Source organism: Neomonachus schauinslandi, chromosome 1 (genome assembly GCF_002201575.2).
Source record: "Neomonachus schauinslandi chromosome 1, ASM220157v2, whole genome shotgun sequence".
NCBI classification, from domain to species: domain Eukaryota; kingdom Metazoa; phylum Chordata; class Mammalia; order Carnivora; family Phocidae; genus Neomonachus; species Neomonachus schauinslandi.
The window spans coordinates 161971938-161986540 of NC_058403.1; the positions used below are offsets into that span (position 1 = coordinate 161971938).

The window sequence follows — 14603 nt, forward strand, 5'->3', positions numbered from 1 at the left end:
TGTAGATGATGGTTGTACGACATTGTGAATGCACTAAATGCCACTGAATTGCACATAAAGTGTACAATTTTATGTTAGCTTTGTGGATTTCACCTCATTAAAAAATGTTCTGCAATACACATGCATGATTTTATAGCCATTTACTGAAATGTGTTTGAGTCCAGAACAAAAACGGATTCTTAAGGCTCAAAAGCAGTTCAGTTAGCTGACACTCTCCGCACCCCTGTCTCCAAGTCATTGGTCCGGGCGGCCAGCCTGCAGCGCGCTCCTCCGACCGCCAGGGGTCTTCACGGAGCCCTCGCGTTCCCCACCCGCGGAGGAGCGTCTTCTCTTGCGCCTTTGAAGCGCGTATGCACGCGAGAGGCGTGGTCGGGACTGCCGGCCCCCCGGGCCTTGACCCTGCGCTTCTCAGGCTTCGGCTGGCGTTGGCCTGTGGTCCGAGTCCTCGCCTGTCCCTCCAGTTCCCACCCCCGGCTGCAGCCTTCTGCTGTCCGGGCCGGTCCCCGACTTCCATCTCCCCAACCTTAACCGGCTGCCCCAGTATCGGTTCCCCGGCCCGCTGTCCTCTGCCCTGCCCTGCTCCGCCAAGGGTCCCTGTCTCTGAGCCTCAGCCCCATGGCGCTGCAGGCGCTGCAGAGCTCGGGGGTGGCCTTCCGCAAGATCCTGTCTCATTTCCCCGAGGAGCTGAGCCTGGCTTTCGCCTACGGCTCCGGGGTGTACCGCCAGGTGGGGCCCAGTTCAGACCAGAAGGTGAGCCTGGCCCCGGGGCAGGCCCCACGCCGGGAATCGGCCTGTTCCAACGACGTCCCTTTTGCCGTAGATCCCTACAGAGCCCTAGAGCTGCTCCCCTACTCTGCGCACTGCACGTATCAACTAGCAAAATACAACCCGTAGCAAAGTGTTCCTAGTATAATGACATTATAAGCTGAGTTTTGAAGGATAAGTAGGAGCCCACTTCGGTCTGGAACAGGAGATGCAATTATGCGGAGGGCAAAGCTGATGCAGAGGCAAGATGGAAGACAGGAAATATTTGCCCGGTGCTGGTTCAGTGTGCTCAGCCTTGGCTGATCATTGGCGTTTTCTGAGAAACTTTAAAATGCTGATGCCTGGGTTCCACTTGTGCAGATTCTGATTTACTTGGTCTGGAATGAGACTTGGGGCTTCGGGAATTTTAAAAACTTCCCTGGTGATTCTAATGCGTAGCCAAATTTGAGTCTCATCTGCAGCTGTGGGAGAAGGTACAAAATGATGCTCCTGACTTCAGGAAGCTGACGGGTAGTTGTAGGGCCAGGGCAGATGCGGTGAAGTTACCTACAAAAGTTAATGGGTGACCAGTATATTTACCCACGCTCAGGACATTTAACAAGAGTCTATTTAGGACCAGAAGTTGTTATTCTTCAAAGTTGCCTGACTGCAACAGCAGTGAGGGTACAGTTTGCCTTATGATTGCAGACTTTTTTTCTGTAAATAAAGGGGAAAAAAGTTTGCTTCCAAGGTGGAAACAAGATTCAAGACATAGAGCAGTGGAGTGGCAGGCAGATATTTTCATTTAAATGAGGCTGTTACTGACTTCCTCCACTAAGGCTTTAGAGCTTTTGCTAAGTTAACAAAAAAAGCAAGAGTCTAAATAGAGACGTTTTCTGGTGAACCGTATTTTTACTTGCTGTAGTTCATGCACAGCCTACCAATTCATTGTCATCTTAGTTTATTAAACTAAGGAAATGATTGAGATAGGGCCTCCTGGCTTTGGACACCTGACTGTAATCTGTTTTTAGGTTCAAGTTTGCCTGTTCACTTCCTGGTAAGGCCGTCTATACTGTTGCTTGGATTTCTGTTTCCCAACTATACTGTGTTTAAGTTGACAACATATGAAAAATTATAGATGGTGGGTATATAAGAAATTACAGATTATTATAGGCTAGTTAGTTATTTTTTCTAACATACGTTAACATAATTATACATTTTTTAAAACATGTCCAGCCCAAATCTTAAGTTTCACCAGTGGTTTGTGGTTTTTGAGAAACTTAGAGCAGGCCTTAGCCTCCTGATTCAATAGCCACCTCTTCATTTTTCCATGGAGATTTTCCTTTGGGTAGGCCTGGAGGAACCCTTCCCTTTCCCTCGCCCTCATTCCCTACAAGATAACAAGTCTTATAGATTCCAGCACGAAGTCTCAGATCAGTCCCTACCCTCAGTGCCTCACTTAATGTCTTTTCATTTCTCACCCGGAGTTTTGCTGTTAGCCTCCTGTGTGGTTCCCCACCTTTAATCATCCTTCCCTCCCGTGAGTGCTTCTCCAGGAAAATTTTTTAGCATGGCAACCCAGCCTCCCTTTCTGGACTCCCTTGGTTGTGTTCTGTTCCAGCATATCGAACTAAATGCAGCACCCAGAACATGCCTAGCTCTTATAACCACAAGAGTGCTTTCCTTTAGCAAGACTCCCTTCCCTTCCCCCTGTACTTCCACCAAGCCTGCTTAACTCTTGCACATTCTTCAAGACTCAGATTTATCAGATAAAAGAATGTAATTTCATAGCAAAATCTCTCATTTCTGTTCTGACCCCATTCTGAGTGAAATTAGTACATTTTGCATTCCTCTATCAAGTTCATTTAGTGATAATTTGTCTATTCTCCCCAGTAGACCTTCTTTACCTCTACCCCAGGATCTATCAGAGCTCCTTGTAGGTGCTCAGTGAGTGGTTGGAGAATGGATAAGAGTTAAAATAACTTATTTCCTATGATATAATGCTTTTCAGAGCTCATCCATCCTGTGTTATTTGAGCTGGAAGAAAAGTGGAACACATTTAGCTACATTTAGATGAAAGCCATGTGGCATAAGGTTCAGCACTCAGAATTTGGAACCAGACTCTGTCTGCCGCTCACTAGTTTTGTGTCCATGGGCATGGTTCTTACTCTGTGCCTTGGTTTCCTTTCCTATAAAATTGGGATAGTATCAGTACCTACCTTGTAGGATTGTTCTGAGGATAGAATGAACTATGATACATATGAAGTATTTGGAAGAGTGCCGGCAGGACAATACATATGGAGGAAGCATTGTTATTACTATGCGTGTTGATGAAAACAAGCTCAGACTGGTTCCAGAGACTTGCTTAAATTTCTGATGACAGCTCAGGTCCTCTATTTCTTAATCATAATGGCATAGAATTTTAGAGCTTTCCACTCTATATAGATGCCTTTCGAGGAATTAAAACTAAAATCATTCTCTTTTCTTCATTCCCAGAATGCCATGCTGGACTTTGTTTTCACAGTAGATGACCCTGTTGCATGGCATTCAAAGAACCTGAAAAAAAATTGGAACCATTACTCTTTCCTAAAAGTTTTGGGGCCCAAGATTATCACCACTATCCAGAATAACTATGGTGCTGGAGTCTACTATAATCCATTGGTCATGTGTGATGGTAGGGTAAGTGACTTTGGATGTTTGTCTTAACTTGGGCGGTTATTAAATATTAGAATACCAGCTGACTGTATATGTTCTTGCAGTCAGGAAACGTTCACATTCCTGCTGGATAAAGGTGACTGAGAAAGACTATCTTTAATTATTGCCTTTGGCCAGTGCTTCTCAAATTTGAGTGAGCATCAGACCTCCTAGAGGGCCTCTTGGACACACAGAATCCTAGGCCCCACCCCAGAGTTTCTGATTCCGTAGGTCTGGGGTGAGGTTTGAGGATTTTTTTTTTTTTAATTGAGATATAATTATATAACATTGTGTTAGTTTTGGGTGTACAGTGTAATGATTTGCTGTATGTATGTATTGCAAGATGATTACCACCACAATAAGTTTAGTTAACATTCATCATCACACATAGTTACATTTTTTTTTCTCTTGTGATGAGAACTTTTAAGATTTACTCCCTTAGTAACAAGGATTTGCATTTCTAACAGCTTCCAAATCATGCTGATGCTGCTGGTCTGGAAAACACGCTTTGAGAACCACTGGTTTGGTCAGTGGGACGAATACTCAGGCCCACTAAGGATGAGGGTATCACAGGTAGTCAAGAGCATGTGATGCCACGCGATAGGAACCTCTTGGTGCCAGCAAGTGGGTAGAATTTGAGGATGCACCCCATCTCCCTGTTGGAGAGCAGATAAGAAGCACAGATCCCAGCCGAGGGCTGGCTGACGGCAGGAACCCTGCCGAACTTTCACACGAAGGGGCCCAATCTCTAAGAGAGCTGCCAAGAACTGGGCAGGACTGCAGCCTAAGAGGACCAATGGGGGACTAAGTCATATACCCCCTAGAGAGGAGCTGGGCTGCCATTGACAGACAGGTTCCAGCAGCTGTGCCGGTTCTGCTCTGTGCTGCTGATGGCTTTGAGAAGTTTTCCTTTGATGTGCTGATGAATCACCTGAGGATCTCGTTGAAATACAGATTATGATTCAATTGGTCTGGAATGGAGCTTGAGATTTTGCATTTTTTGATGAGCTCCCAGGTGATGCTGATACTACCGGTCAATGAACCAGGCTTGGAAGGGCAGGAGGTTGGAGTACTGACTTAGGAAGGATTTTGAAGACCTGTCTGAACTTGGCAGGAATGAGTACTCTGATTGATTGGTGATGTCTATATAGCATTTGGGCCAAATGTTTACTTTTCTGGTTGAGGTCTAATCCTGCTCCAACCTGCATTTTGCAGTTGAGGAAATGAGGATTCAGAGAATGGACATGACTTCCAGAAGGTCATGTAACTAGTTATAACGTGAGAGGCCCCTCCAGGGGGCCAGGGGTGTTTCCATTACTTCCCAGCTGTTATGTGCCTGCCTTAAGAAGGGCTTTCTGCTGTATTGTGTCCAGATTGGAGGGAAGATGGTGGCTCAGTGCAGTTTTCCACATCTACTTTAGTCATGCCAAACACGTAGCTTTGTTCTTTCTCCATAATTAGTATTATGCTGAGCCTATCTCTAATTAGTGGTTTCAAACAATATTACAAGCTCCAGTAACCAAGTGTTGGGGCATAATTATATGCCAAAGGGACTGTACTTTTTAATTGAAATTCTTTAGCTACTTTTTAGATATTTGTAGCCTGAGAAGGCTGTTTGGATACTGAAGTTTAGCAAAGTGAGTCTGACGTTATTTGTTGAAGCAAATGAGATTCTGTAACCTGGAACAACTACATTCAAGGTTTGTACAGATTGCTTTTGAAATGAGCTTGGCCATAATTCCATGTGTTTAGCTCTGATAAAGATGTTTAATTTTTGGATGTGGCTTTGTAATTATAAAAGTGTTGGAAATACTTAATAGTGAAAGAGAAATTCACCATGTAAAAGATGTTGGTGAAAACTTCTACTTAAAGAAAATGTCTTGTACTCTGTGATGAAATGAATACTGGAAGCCCAGACCGACATTCAGGGACCTAGTTTTTACTCAGCTACTAATGGTGCCACCTTGGGCACGCCATTTATTAGGCTTATTTCTCAAATGAGAAGTATGAACTATATCTTTGCTTCTCAAACTGTCTGTGGTGCAGACCCCGTTTTTATTTCCAATTCAGTGAGGACCAATATGTGCTAGATAGCCTCTAAGAGCCCTTGTGCCTTTAACATCACAAGAGCCTGAGTGAAGATAGTGATCACTTGAACTCGCATCCCTGAGGGGGCAGATCAGTCTTCAAACTAATCCTTTGTGAAGGATTTTGGTGGAGATGTGTGTTTTCACAAGGCAGAGATTTTAAGTGGCTTTGGAAATCAACGTGCTATTCTGGTCAGAAATTTTTTTCCTTATATTTTGCATTTGCAAAAGCAACAGTGTGGTATTTTGCTCTCTTTCATGCCCATATCTTTTCTTTTCTAGCTTATCAAATATGGGGTCATTAGCACTAACATTTTGATTGAAGATCTCCTCAACTGGAATAGCTTATATGTTGCTGGACGACTCCAAAAACCGGTGAGCAAGTGTCTTATTGGCTGCCACAGTTAGGGATGTCTCTCCTCTCTGAACCACACCCTGCTTTGATCTGTGTGATTGCAATGAGATGGAACGCCAAGAAACAGAAATGAATTTCAGACTCCTTTTACTCCCTATAGAATTTAGTGCCAAACAATACCCAGATATTACCCATGCTACTCCTGCCTTCTCTCTAAGGATACTCGAATTGTGGAATGGATAAAGCTCAGTGTCACTGCATTTGGGCTTGGGAGGATGGCAGAAGAGGTGCCCAGTGCCTCAGTGGAACCTCTGTCAGCATGACCCAGATCACCGTTCCAGAATGTAAGTGCCGTGGTGCACGCTTTGTCAGCCGTGCCTGGGACAGTGCCTGGGACATAGTAAGCATTCAGAAAACATTTGTTGAATAAGTGAATGAATCAGGTAGTCATTCAGAAGGGAGTAGATTCTGATTCCCTTTCTTATCGTCCTCAGGCCAGTGGTGAGATCCTGTTATAAAGTCTTTCCTTCATTTAGGATGCTGCTAGAGGAGGCTCTGGGGGATAGGCTTCCCCCTCAGTTTTAATAGAAACAAAACAGGAAAAAGGTGGAAAGGACTTGAACTTTTTTTTTTTAAAGATTTATTTATTTATGGGGCGCCTGGGTGGCTCAGTCGGTTAAGCGGCTGCCTTCGGCTCGGGTCATGATCCCAGGGTCCTGGGATCGAGCCCCGCATCAGGCTCCCTGCTCAGCGGGGAGCCTGCTTCTCCCTCTCCCTCTGCCTGCCTCTCTGCGTACTTGTTCTCTCTCTATCTCTCTGTTAAATAAATAAATAAAATCTTTAAAAAAAAAAAAAAGATTTATTTATTTATTATTTTAGAGAGAGAGAGAGCGCGCAGGGGGAGGAGCGGAGAGGGAGAGAGAGAATCTCAAGCAGACTCCCTGCTGAGCACAGAGTCTGACTCGGGACTCCATCAAACAACCCTGAGATCATGACCCAAGCCGAAATCAAGAGGACGACCAACCGACTGAGCCACCCAGGCGCCCCAAAGGACTTGAACTTTTTTTTTTTTAAGATTTTATTTATTTATTTGACAGAAAGAGACACACAGAGAGAGGGAACATAAGCAGGGGGAGTGGGAGAGGGAGAAGCAGGCTTCCCGCCGAGCAGGGAGCCCGACACGGGGATCGGGGATCATGACCTGAGCCAAAGGCAGACACTTAACGACTGAGCCACCTAGGCGCCCCAGGACTTGAACTTTTGACATTGTATTTGCATATTATGTTCCTTTTTTTTTTTGCAGATATATATAGCCTATTTTCTATGAAGGAGTCTTCATAGTTTAAGAACTATGCGAAATAGTAACAGTTGCTAATCTCACAGCAAGGAACAGTTTTCTTTGTGCTGTTAGAGGGTCTCAGGCCCCAAAACAGGGTACATGGATTGTTCTCAAATGTCTCCCATAAGAGTGATTCTGCTGCTCCCCTTTTTGTCAGTTATGGCAAAAAATTAGAGATTTATACAAGCTTACCTCACTTGGTTGTGTCATAAAAATCTCTGTTGAGCAGCACGTGGGTCGCTCAGTCGGTTAAGCATCCAACTCTTAATTTCAGCTCAGGTCATGATCTCAGGGTCGTGAGATTGAGCCCTGCCTCAGGCTCTGTGCTGGGTGTGGAGCCTGCTTAAGATTCTCTCTCCCTCTCCTCCGCCCCTCCCCCCACCCAAATCTCTATTAATGTACATGGGTGGTCACAGTTCTCTTGCCTTGCTTCTGGACTTAGAATTTAATGGTGTAGCTCATTAAAACATCCAGAAACACTTGATGAGAGCAATAGATATATGGGTATGTCCATATATAAAAATTTGTCAAGCTGTACTTTTTAGATTTGTGCATTTCACTGTGTAATTTTTACTTCAGTAAAAACATTTTTTTAAAGATTTATTTGAGAGAGAATGTGTGTGCGCATATGCGTGCAAGCGGGAAGAGGGGCAGAGGGAGAGGCAGAGAATTCTGGAGCAGACTTCCCACTGAGTGTGGAGCCTGACTTGAGGCTCTATCCCAGGACCTTGAGATCATGACCTGAGCCAGAATCAAGAGTTGGCCACTCAGCTGACTGAGCCACTCAGACACCCCAGTAAAACATTTTTTATTAAGTCCAGAAACAATAGGCTTACTGAAATAATTTCATATTTATGTAGATGAATTTCTCATTTCTAAGCTGGATAAAGATAATCCAGTAAAGCTGGATAATTAGTAAAATGATTGAATGAATAGAAATAATTGAAGATTTGTAAATATTAATTTTCCTTCCAAATTTTTTTCTTTCTTTTTTCTTTTTTTTAGTTTATAAAATTTGGGGGCACCTGGCTGGCTCAGTCAGTGGGGTGTGCAACTCTCGATCTCGGGGTTGTGAATTCAAGCCCCATGATGTAATTAGAGATGACTTAAAAACATAAAAAAGATTTAAAAATAAAATAAATTTACAAAATATGTAGCTTAATGGGAATAGTAATGAAAGCGGAATTAGAAGCCTTAGGTCTTATTCATTTCTGCCACTTGTTAGCTGTTTATGTGAATTTAGGAAACTTGTTTTATCTTTTTGAACCTCAGTTAATTTATCTGTAGGATGGAGTAACAATATAGTACTTGCCCTCACAAAGGTGTTGACAAGTGGAAGCAGAATGATAAAGCCGGAAAGAACAGGGGTGTTTTAGAATCAGATGTAGGGTTTGGGTCCCAGCTATGACACTCCCCAGCTATGTGACCCTGCACCAGTGACTTAATTTCCCTGGGCCTTGGGACATCCTTCTCTGGATTAGGCTGACGACATCAACCTTAAAAGGCATTTGGGAAATGCCTAGATCTAAAATGCCTAGCACCTAGTAGATACTCAGGAAATGATCATTCCTTTCTCTTTGTCCTTGCCTATCTCAGAGTTATTTTGAGATAAAATGAGATTTTGAATGTGAAAATGTTGTATTATTCTCTGTACTATGCTTTGTGCTTGGAATATTTCAATTTTTTTCTTTTAAATAAGCTTTAGAAAATGAAACGCCATGAAATCTCAGAATTTAGCACTAGAAATGACCTCAGATTTCATCTAAATGTCACATATCCTGATAAAATAAAAACAGCAATTCAAGACCAGTAGTAGCTGCTACAGTCATCTTGATAAAAACTGCATTTCTCAGCTAACTTGGGAAAGAAAATGTTATTGAGAACAATGACTGTTCTTCAAGCTTACTAAACTAATAACTCAAGAAAATTAGGCTATCTTAAGACTCATTTGAAAGTGTTGAGCATAACACATGGTAAAAAATTATAAATGGGTGAATTAACTCTTTCACCATTTGCATTTTCCCTGTCACATGGAAATCACTGCTAATCAGAATTGTCAGTGGTAATGATCTTTTTAAACCAGTTATTTTTACCGCTAGATGGCAGCAAATAGTAATCAAACGTGAACAAATCTGATGAAAAGACAGGGTTGGTAGCCTTGTGGACAAAAAAAAAAAATAGGTGAAGGTCTTAGAATTGTGAGAATATGAGTACAAATTCTTTGTTTTTATATATTTTAAAAGAAAGAGGTATTTTAAATTATATTGTCTAAAGCTCTAAAATTGTCTTCCATATTGCAAATAGAACAGAATTTCTCAATTCAAGTCTTTAAAAGGAATATACAAAGGGTGTATGGGAACTCTCTGTATTTTCCAGTCAGTTTTGCTATGACTCTAAAACTACTCTAAAAAAATAAAGTTTATTAATAATATTTTCAAAATATAAAGGAGTACCTTGCTTAAAAAGATGGACTTTCTGGAAAAAAATTGAGTGTAAATTAAATTTCTATCATACTTTACCATTAACGTACCCCATAATTGAGGTTAGATAAGTCATTTTTATTTCTAGTGCAGTTTTAAGATTCTGAGTCACTTACCAAGACATTTTTCAAGAAAAGAGCCATGAAATTTAAAGTAGTTAATAGAATCTTGTGGCCAGTTCTTTTTTAAGTCAAAAGAACCCTAAAGTAATATTAATAGTCATTTCCTAATTTATTTAACATAAGTCTGGATTTTTGTATTTCATGTTGTTTTTAGTGTATAGATAATTTGGCTTGAATTTTTAAAGCATTCTCATTGACATACAGTAGTATTTTGCTACCTTGTTAAGACGATTTTAATTTATTTTAATGTGTTCATTCCAATATTTTTTCTCTTTTATTTGCTAGTAATATAGCTTTTTTATAACATAAATTATTGAGATAGAATTCATATATCATACAATTCAACCATTTAAAGTTTACAGTGGTTTTTAGTATATTCACAGTTTTGCAATTATTATCATATAATAACTTCATTGATTTACTTTTTGTGGCTAGAAAAATCCCAGTGGTATTATAGATCCCTGAAAGAGAGCTGGAAGACCTGACTTACTGGTCTTGGCTCTGCCCGACTGTGAGCAAATGTTTGTGCCCCTAGCCTTTGAAATGCAAAATTTGAGCCATTAATTTACTTATTCAAGAGACAAGTTTATTCTCTGTGGATGCTAAAAGAATAAAAAAATAACACCACATTGCTGGCCCTGGAAGAACCCACAGTCCAACAGGTAGATGATAAGGTTTCATCCAACTCGAATGTTCAGTGTTTCTTCTTGGTCCTCAAGCAGTGACCATTTAGAAAAATTAACTTTTCTGGCCATTTGGAATGGAAAACTTCTATGGGAAGTGCCATTTGGTTACTGGTTGAGTGTTTGAAGGCTAGGTAGGGCCTTGTTCTTTGTGACTATAACTTCACTGTTTGCAATTCAAGGACTGTCTCCATGTGACTGTATTATAGAGCAGACCACATGTGACTCTTTTTTTTCTATCTTGAAAGGTACTCACAAATCTCTCAAGTTGAAAGTCCCTTCAAGCTTTACCCCTTCCTCTCTCCAGTAACGATTTTCCCCTTGGCAGTGTTAATGCTATCTATGCGGTTCAGGTTGGGGCATTCCCAGTCAGATACAAACAGCTATTCACAAATCTGAGGACTTTCTTTTTTTCCAGGCCTCTCTGGCAGTGTCCCAAGAGTTCACTGGCTTTTCACTCTGAACCACAAATAACAGTGCTGCCGAGACAAGTGCCTAGGTCACCTTACACTGGAGAGCCAGATCAGCACAGTTGCAGTCTTCTGAATTGACATTTTTCCTTTGAGTAAGGATGCTTTTATTTTTACTCTCTTAACCTTAAATAGCAAACAGACTGCTTTTTTACAACCGAAATAGAATGACTTTCTGGAAGAATAAGTGTATTGCTTTAAATAAGAAGATTTCCCCGAACTTACTCTCATTTGTTAGCATCTCAGAATAACTTCTGTTTTCACTGAGTTTCTGTAAAAGCCACCAAAAAGAGAGAGGATGAAGAATTATTGAGCAGGACCTGGTTGAGGATGAAGAACAGGAATTTGGAAGTAAACAGGCTTTGTAGAGTGGTAGAAAGAGCTCTGGGTAAATCAGGGACCTACTACTGGTATGCCAATACTTCTCAAAGGAAGATCTTTTAACCCTCTGGGCCTCAGTTTCCCCATTGGTAAGATGAGAAGCTTGCCCTCCTAGATCTGTGATTCTATATGGAATACAAAGTTTGGGAAAGTTATTCAAGGAATGAACATTGTAGTTATATAGGAACTTCACGTTTCTTTTAATCATCTTTCAAGATAAGAAGTTAACCAGAACAACAATAACAAAAAAGTTAACCAGAACAGATACCTAACTGAATGCATGAGAATAATTCAAAAAATTTAGAGCTGGATCTGCCAAGTATAAGGGTGTTACCCTGATTTTTGCCATCAACTCATTATGCAACATTGGGCAAGTCATGCTACTGGACTGCACCTTCGTTTTCCTTTCTGCAGATGATTGCAGTAATGCCAAACTCACCCAAGTGCTGAAAGGCTTAATTAAGGGCTATTAAGTGCTGTAATTACAAGGGAGGAGTTGGTAGTATTGAATAAAGTGGCTTACCTACCATATGAGAGGTTTGGGTATTATAAATATTCCCTTAGAAAAAAAGTAGGGACAAAAGGTAGAAGATAGAAGTTAGACTCTTAAATTAATAAAATAGTTATGTTTTATACTGTCATTTTTGGCAATTAAAAAAAGAAGAAACTACTTTGAGACATACATCAGCCTTTCTCCTTGCTGTCTAATAAAATTCTAATTTAGTTTTCTGATAGTGTATGCCTTTTTTTTTTTTGATAGTATATGTCTTTTAGTGCCATCTTAATTTTTCTCAGAAATCATCTTTATTTGACAGATAAAAGGCAACTTGAGCCCTGTTTTCTAGAATTGGGGAAGATTTGGTGACAGCACTAAATGGTTTACAGAAGGTGGATACATTTCAGATAGGTGAGGGTCCTTTTTAGGGATCTGTAGACTCTTTCCTTGTTTATAGACAATCAGTCAGAAGTGGCCTGACTGATTTAAAGCCTGATTAAGCCTGATGGTTTAAAAAGATTATACCGGGAGTGTAAATTGGCCCAACCACTCTGAAGAGCCATTTGGCATTTCTACTTCTAAATATATACCTGAGAGCCGTGGTTCTCAAAATGTGGTTCTCAAAATGTGGTTCCTGGACCGCCTGGGAACTTGTTAGAAATGTATATTTTCAGGCCTGACTCAGATCTCCTAGTCAGAAATACTGGGGGATGGGCCTAATAATATGCATTTTAACAAGCTCTCCCAAGTGATTGTGGTGCTTGCTAAAGGTGAGAATCTCTGGCCCAGGGAAGCTTGTATTGCGCCCAAAGACACAGAAGGAAGCTCACTAACCAACAACCTTATCAATTTGATTCTGTTATTAACCCCATTTTACTGATAAGGAATTATGGCCATAGTCACAGAGCTAGTAAGAGATGGAGCTGGGTCTTGAACACATTTTCTTAACGACAGTGCAGTCTTCAAAACAGAGTCTCAGAACAGACTGAGCAATTTGTATTTTAATGGATTTGAGGAAAGTCAAAGAGAGTACCTTCTGTGTATTCAGGAGAAAAATCCTTTTTTATTGATCAAGGCATTCACTAGTACATTAGGTGCTTTACATTTATTATTTGATTCAATCTTTGTAACAATTCTTTGATGCACATTTATCGCCATTTTATAGATGAGGACTTAAGTTCAGAGAAGTTAAGTAATTTGCCCAATTTCACACAGCTAGTAAATACCTAGACCTGAGCCCATACCTACCCCCAAACTCCTACTGTTTCTACTGTAGCTAATTTCCTTTCCTTTTTTCCTTAGTCAGGTTCAAAATCAGTTCAAAATAAAGCATGAAGTGCTTAGGTTATATATGGATAAGGACAGAGGTGAGTTCTAAATAAAGAAGTAAAATGCCTTTGTCTACCATAAAATTAAGTAAATAACAATGAGATTATAAAATTTAAAAATACAAAATTTCCCAAAGGATGTTTATTTCATTTATACTGACTTCTTTTTTAAAACCCATGGAGAATTTCCTCATTTAAGAGAAATATTTATTTTGTTTTCTTTCCTGTATTATGATATCTTTAATTCTGGCATAAAACACAAACCCTTGGGATTGCTTATTAGAATAATAATTATTTCGTGTCTACTGGCCTAATATTCCAAGATCTTCAGGGCTAAGGGTTTGGGATAGTTCCAGTGCATGTGTAAACCCATAGCTTGACCGATAGTCCACTTCGACATTTTTCTTCTAAATGTTCTGCTTTTTTGCAGGTAAAAATCATAGCAATGAATGAGAATGTTGCTCTTAGGTCAGCCCTCGATAAAAATCTGAAGAGTGCTGTGACCACAGCTTTCCTCATGCTCCCCGAAAGCTTTTCTGAAGAAGACCTCTTTATAGAGATCGCCGGACTCTCTTATTCAGGTTAGTAGATTTGGGCTCACATTTTCTGCAGGAAGGAGATATGTTATTTGAAGAACATGCAAACAAACATCCTGCTCCTCTACACTGGAGCTGCGGCCCCCCTGCTCCTGGATCCCACCACTTCCTGTGCAGGTGACTGCAAGAACCCCATGATCTGCCTCCTTGCCTCCAAGGGCTCTTTCTGTCCACATCTGTATGTAGATCACCCCAGGATAGTCTTGTTGTTACTATTCATTTTCATTTTGAAACAATTTCAAACTGACAGAAAAGTTTTAATAATACAAAAATTCTCATATGCCCTTTCCCTGACTTTGCCAATTTTAATGTTTCACCACATTTGTGTTATCATCCTCTTTGTCCCGGTGATTTTCCAACTTGAGTGTGCATCAGAATCCCCTGGAGGTACTGGGCGCACCCCCACACAGCTGCTTTGGCAGGTCTGGGGTGGAGCCTAAGAATTTGTGTTTCTAGCAAGTGGATGATGCCAGTGCTTCTCCAGGGATCCCACTTAGAAAACCACTGCCCTCTCTGTACCTGTAAATACTGTATTATGTATTTTATTTTTCTGAACTATTTGAGAGTAGCTCACACATATCCTGTCCCCTTCAGGCCACATATTTCCAATATATGTTCCCCAAGAACAAGGACATTCTCTTCCATAACCACAGCACAGTTACCAAATTCAGGAAATTTCACACTGATACAGAACTTTTTTTTTTTTTTTAAGATTTTATTTATTTGACAGAGAGAGCACAAGCAGAAGGAGATAGAAGGAGAAGCATGTTCCCAGCTGAGCAAGGAGCCCCATATGGGACTCGATCCCAGGACCCTGGGATCATGACC

At 40.8% G+C, this 14603-nt stretch overlaps 1 protein-coding gene across 2 annotated transcripts in view; it reads left to right on the forward strand.

Annotated features, from left to right (window-relative positions):
- The first annotated feature begins 385 nt into the window (after window positions 1-385).
- Window positions 386-14603, forward strand: part of TAMM41 (TAM41 mitochondrial translocator assembly and maintenance homolog) — a 48782-nt gene continuing 34564 nt past the window's right edge. For both annotated transcript variants that reach the window (XM_021695046.2, XM_044916401.1), the window contains exons 1-4: window positions 386-750; window positions 3241-3423; window positions 5808-5900; window positions 13610-13760. In XM_021695046.2, the coding sequence (XP_021550721.1) occupies window positions 616-750; window positions 3241-3423; window positions 5808-5900; window positions 13610-13760 (562 nt within the window). In that variant the 5' untranslated portion in view covers window positions 386-615. The remainder of the gene's footprint in view (window positions 751-3240; window positions 3424-5807; window positions 5901-13609; window positions 13761-14603) is intronic.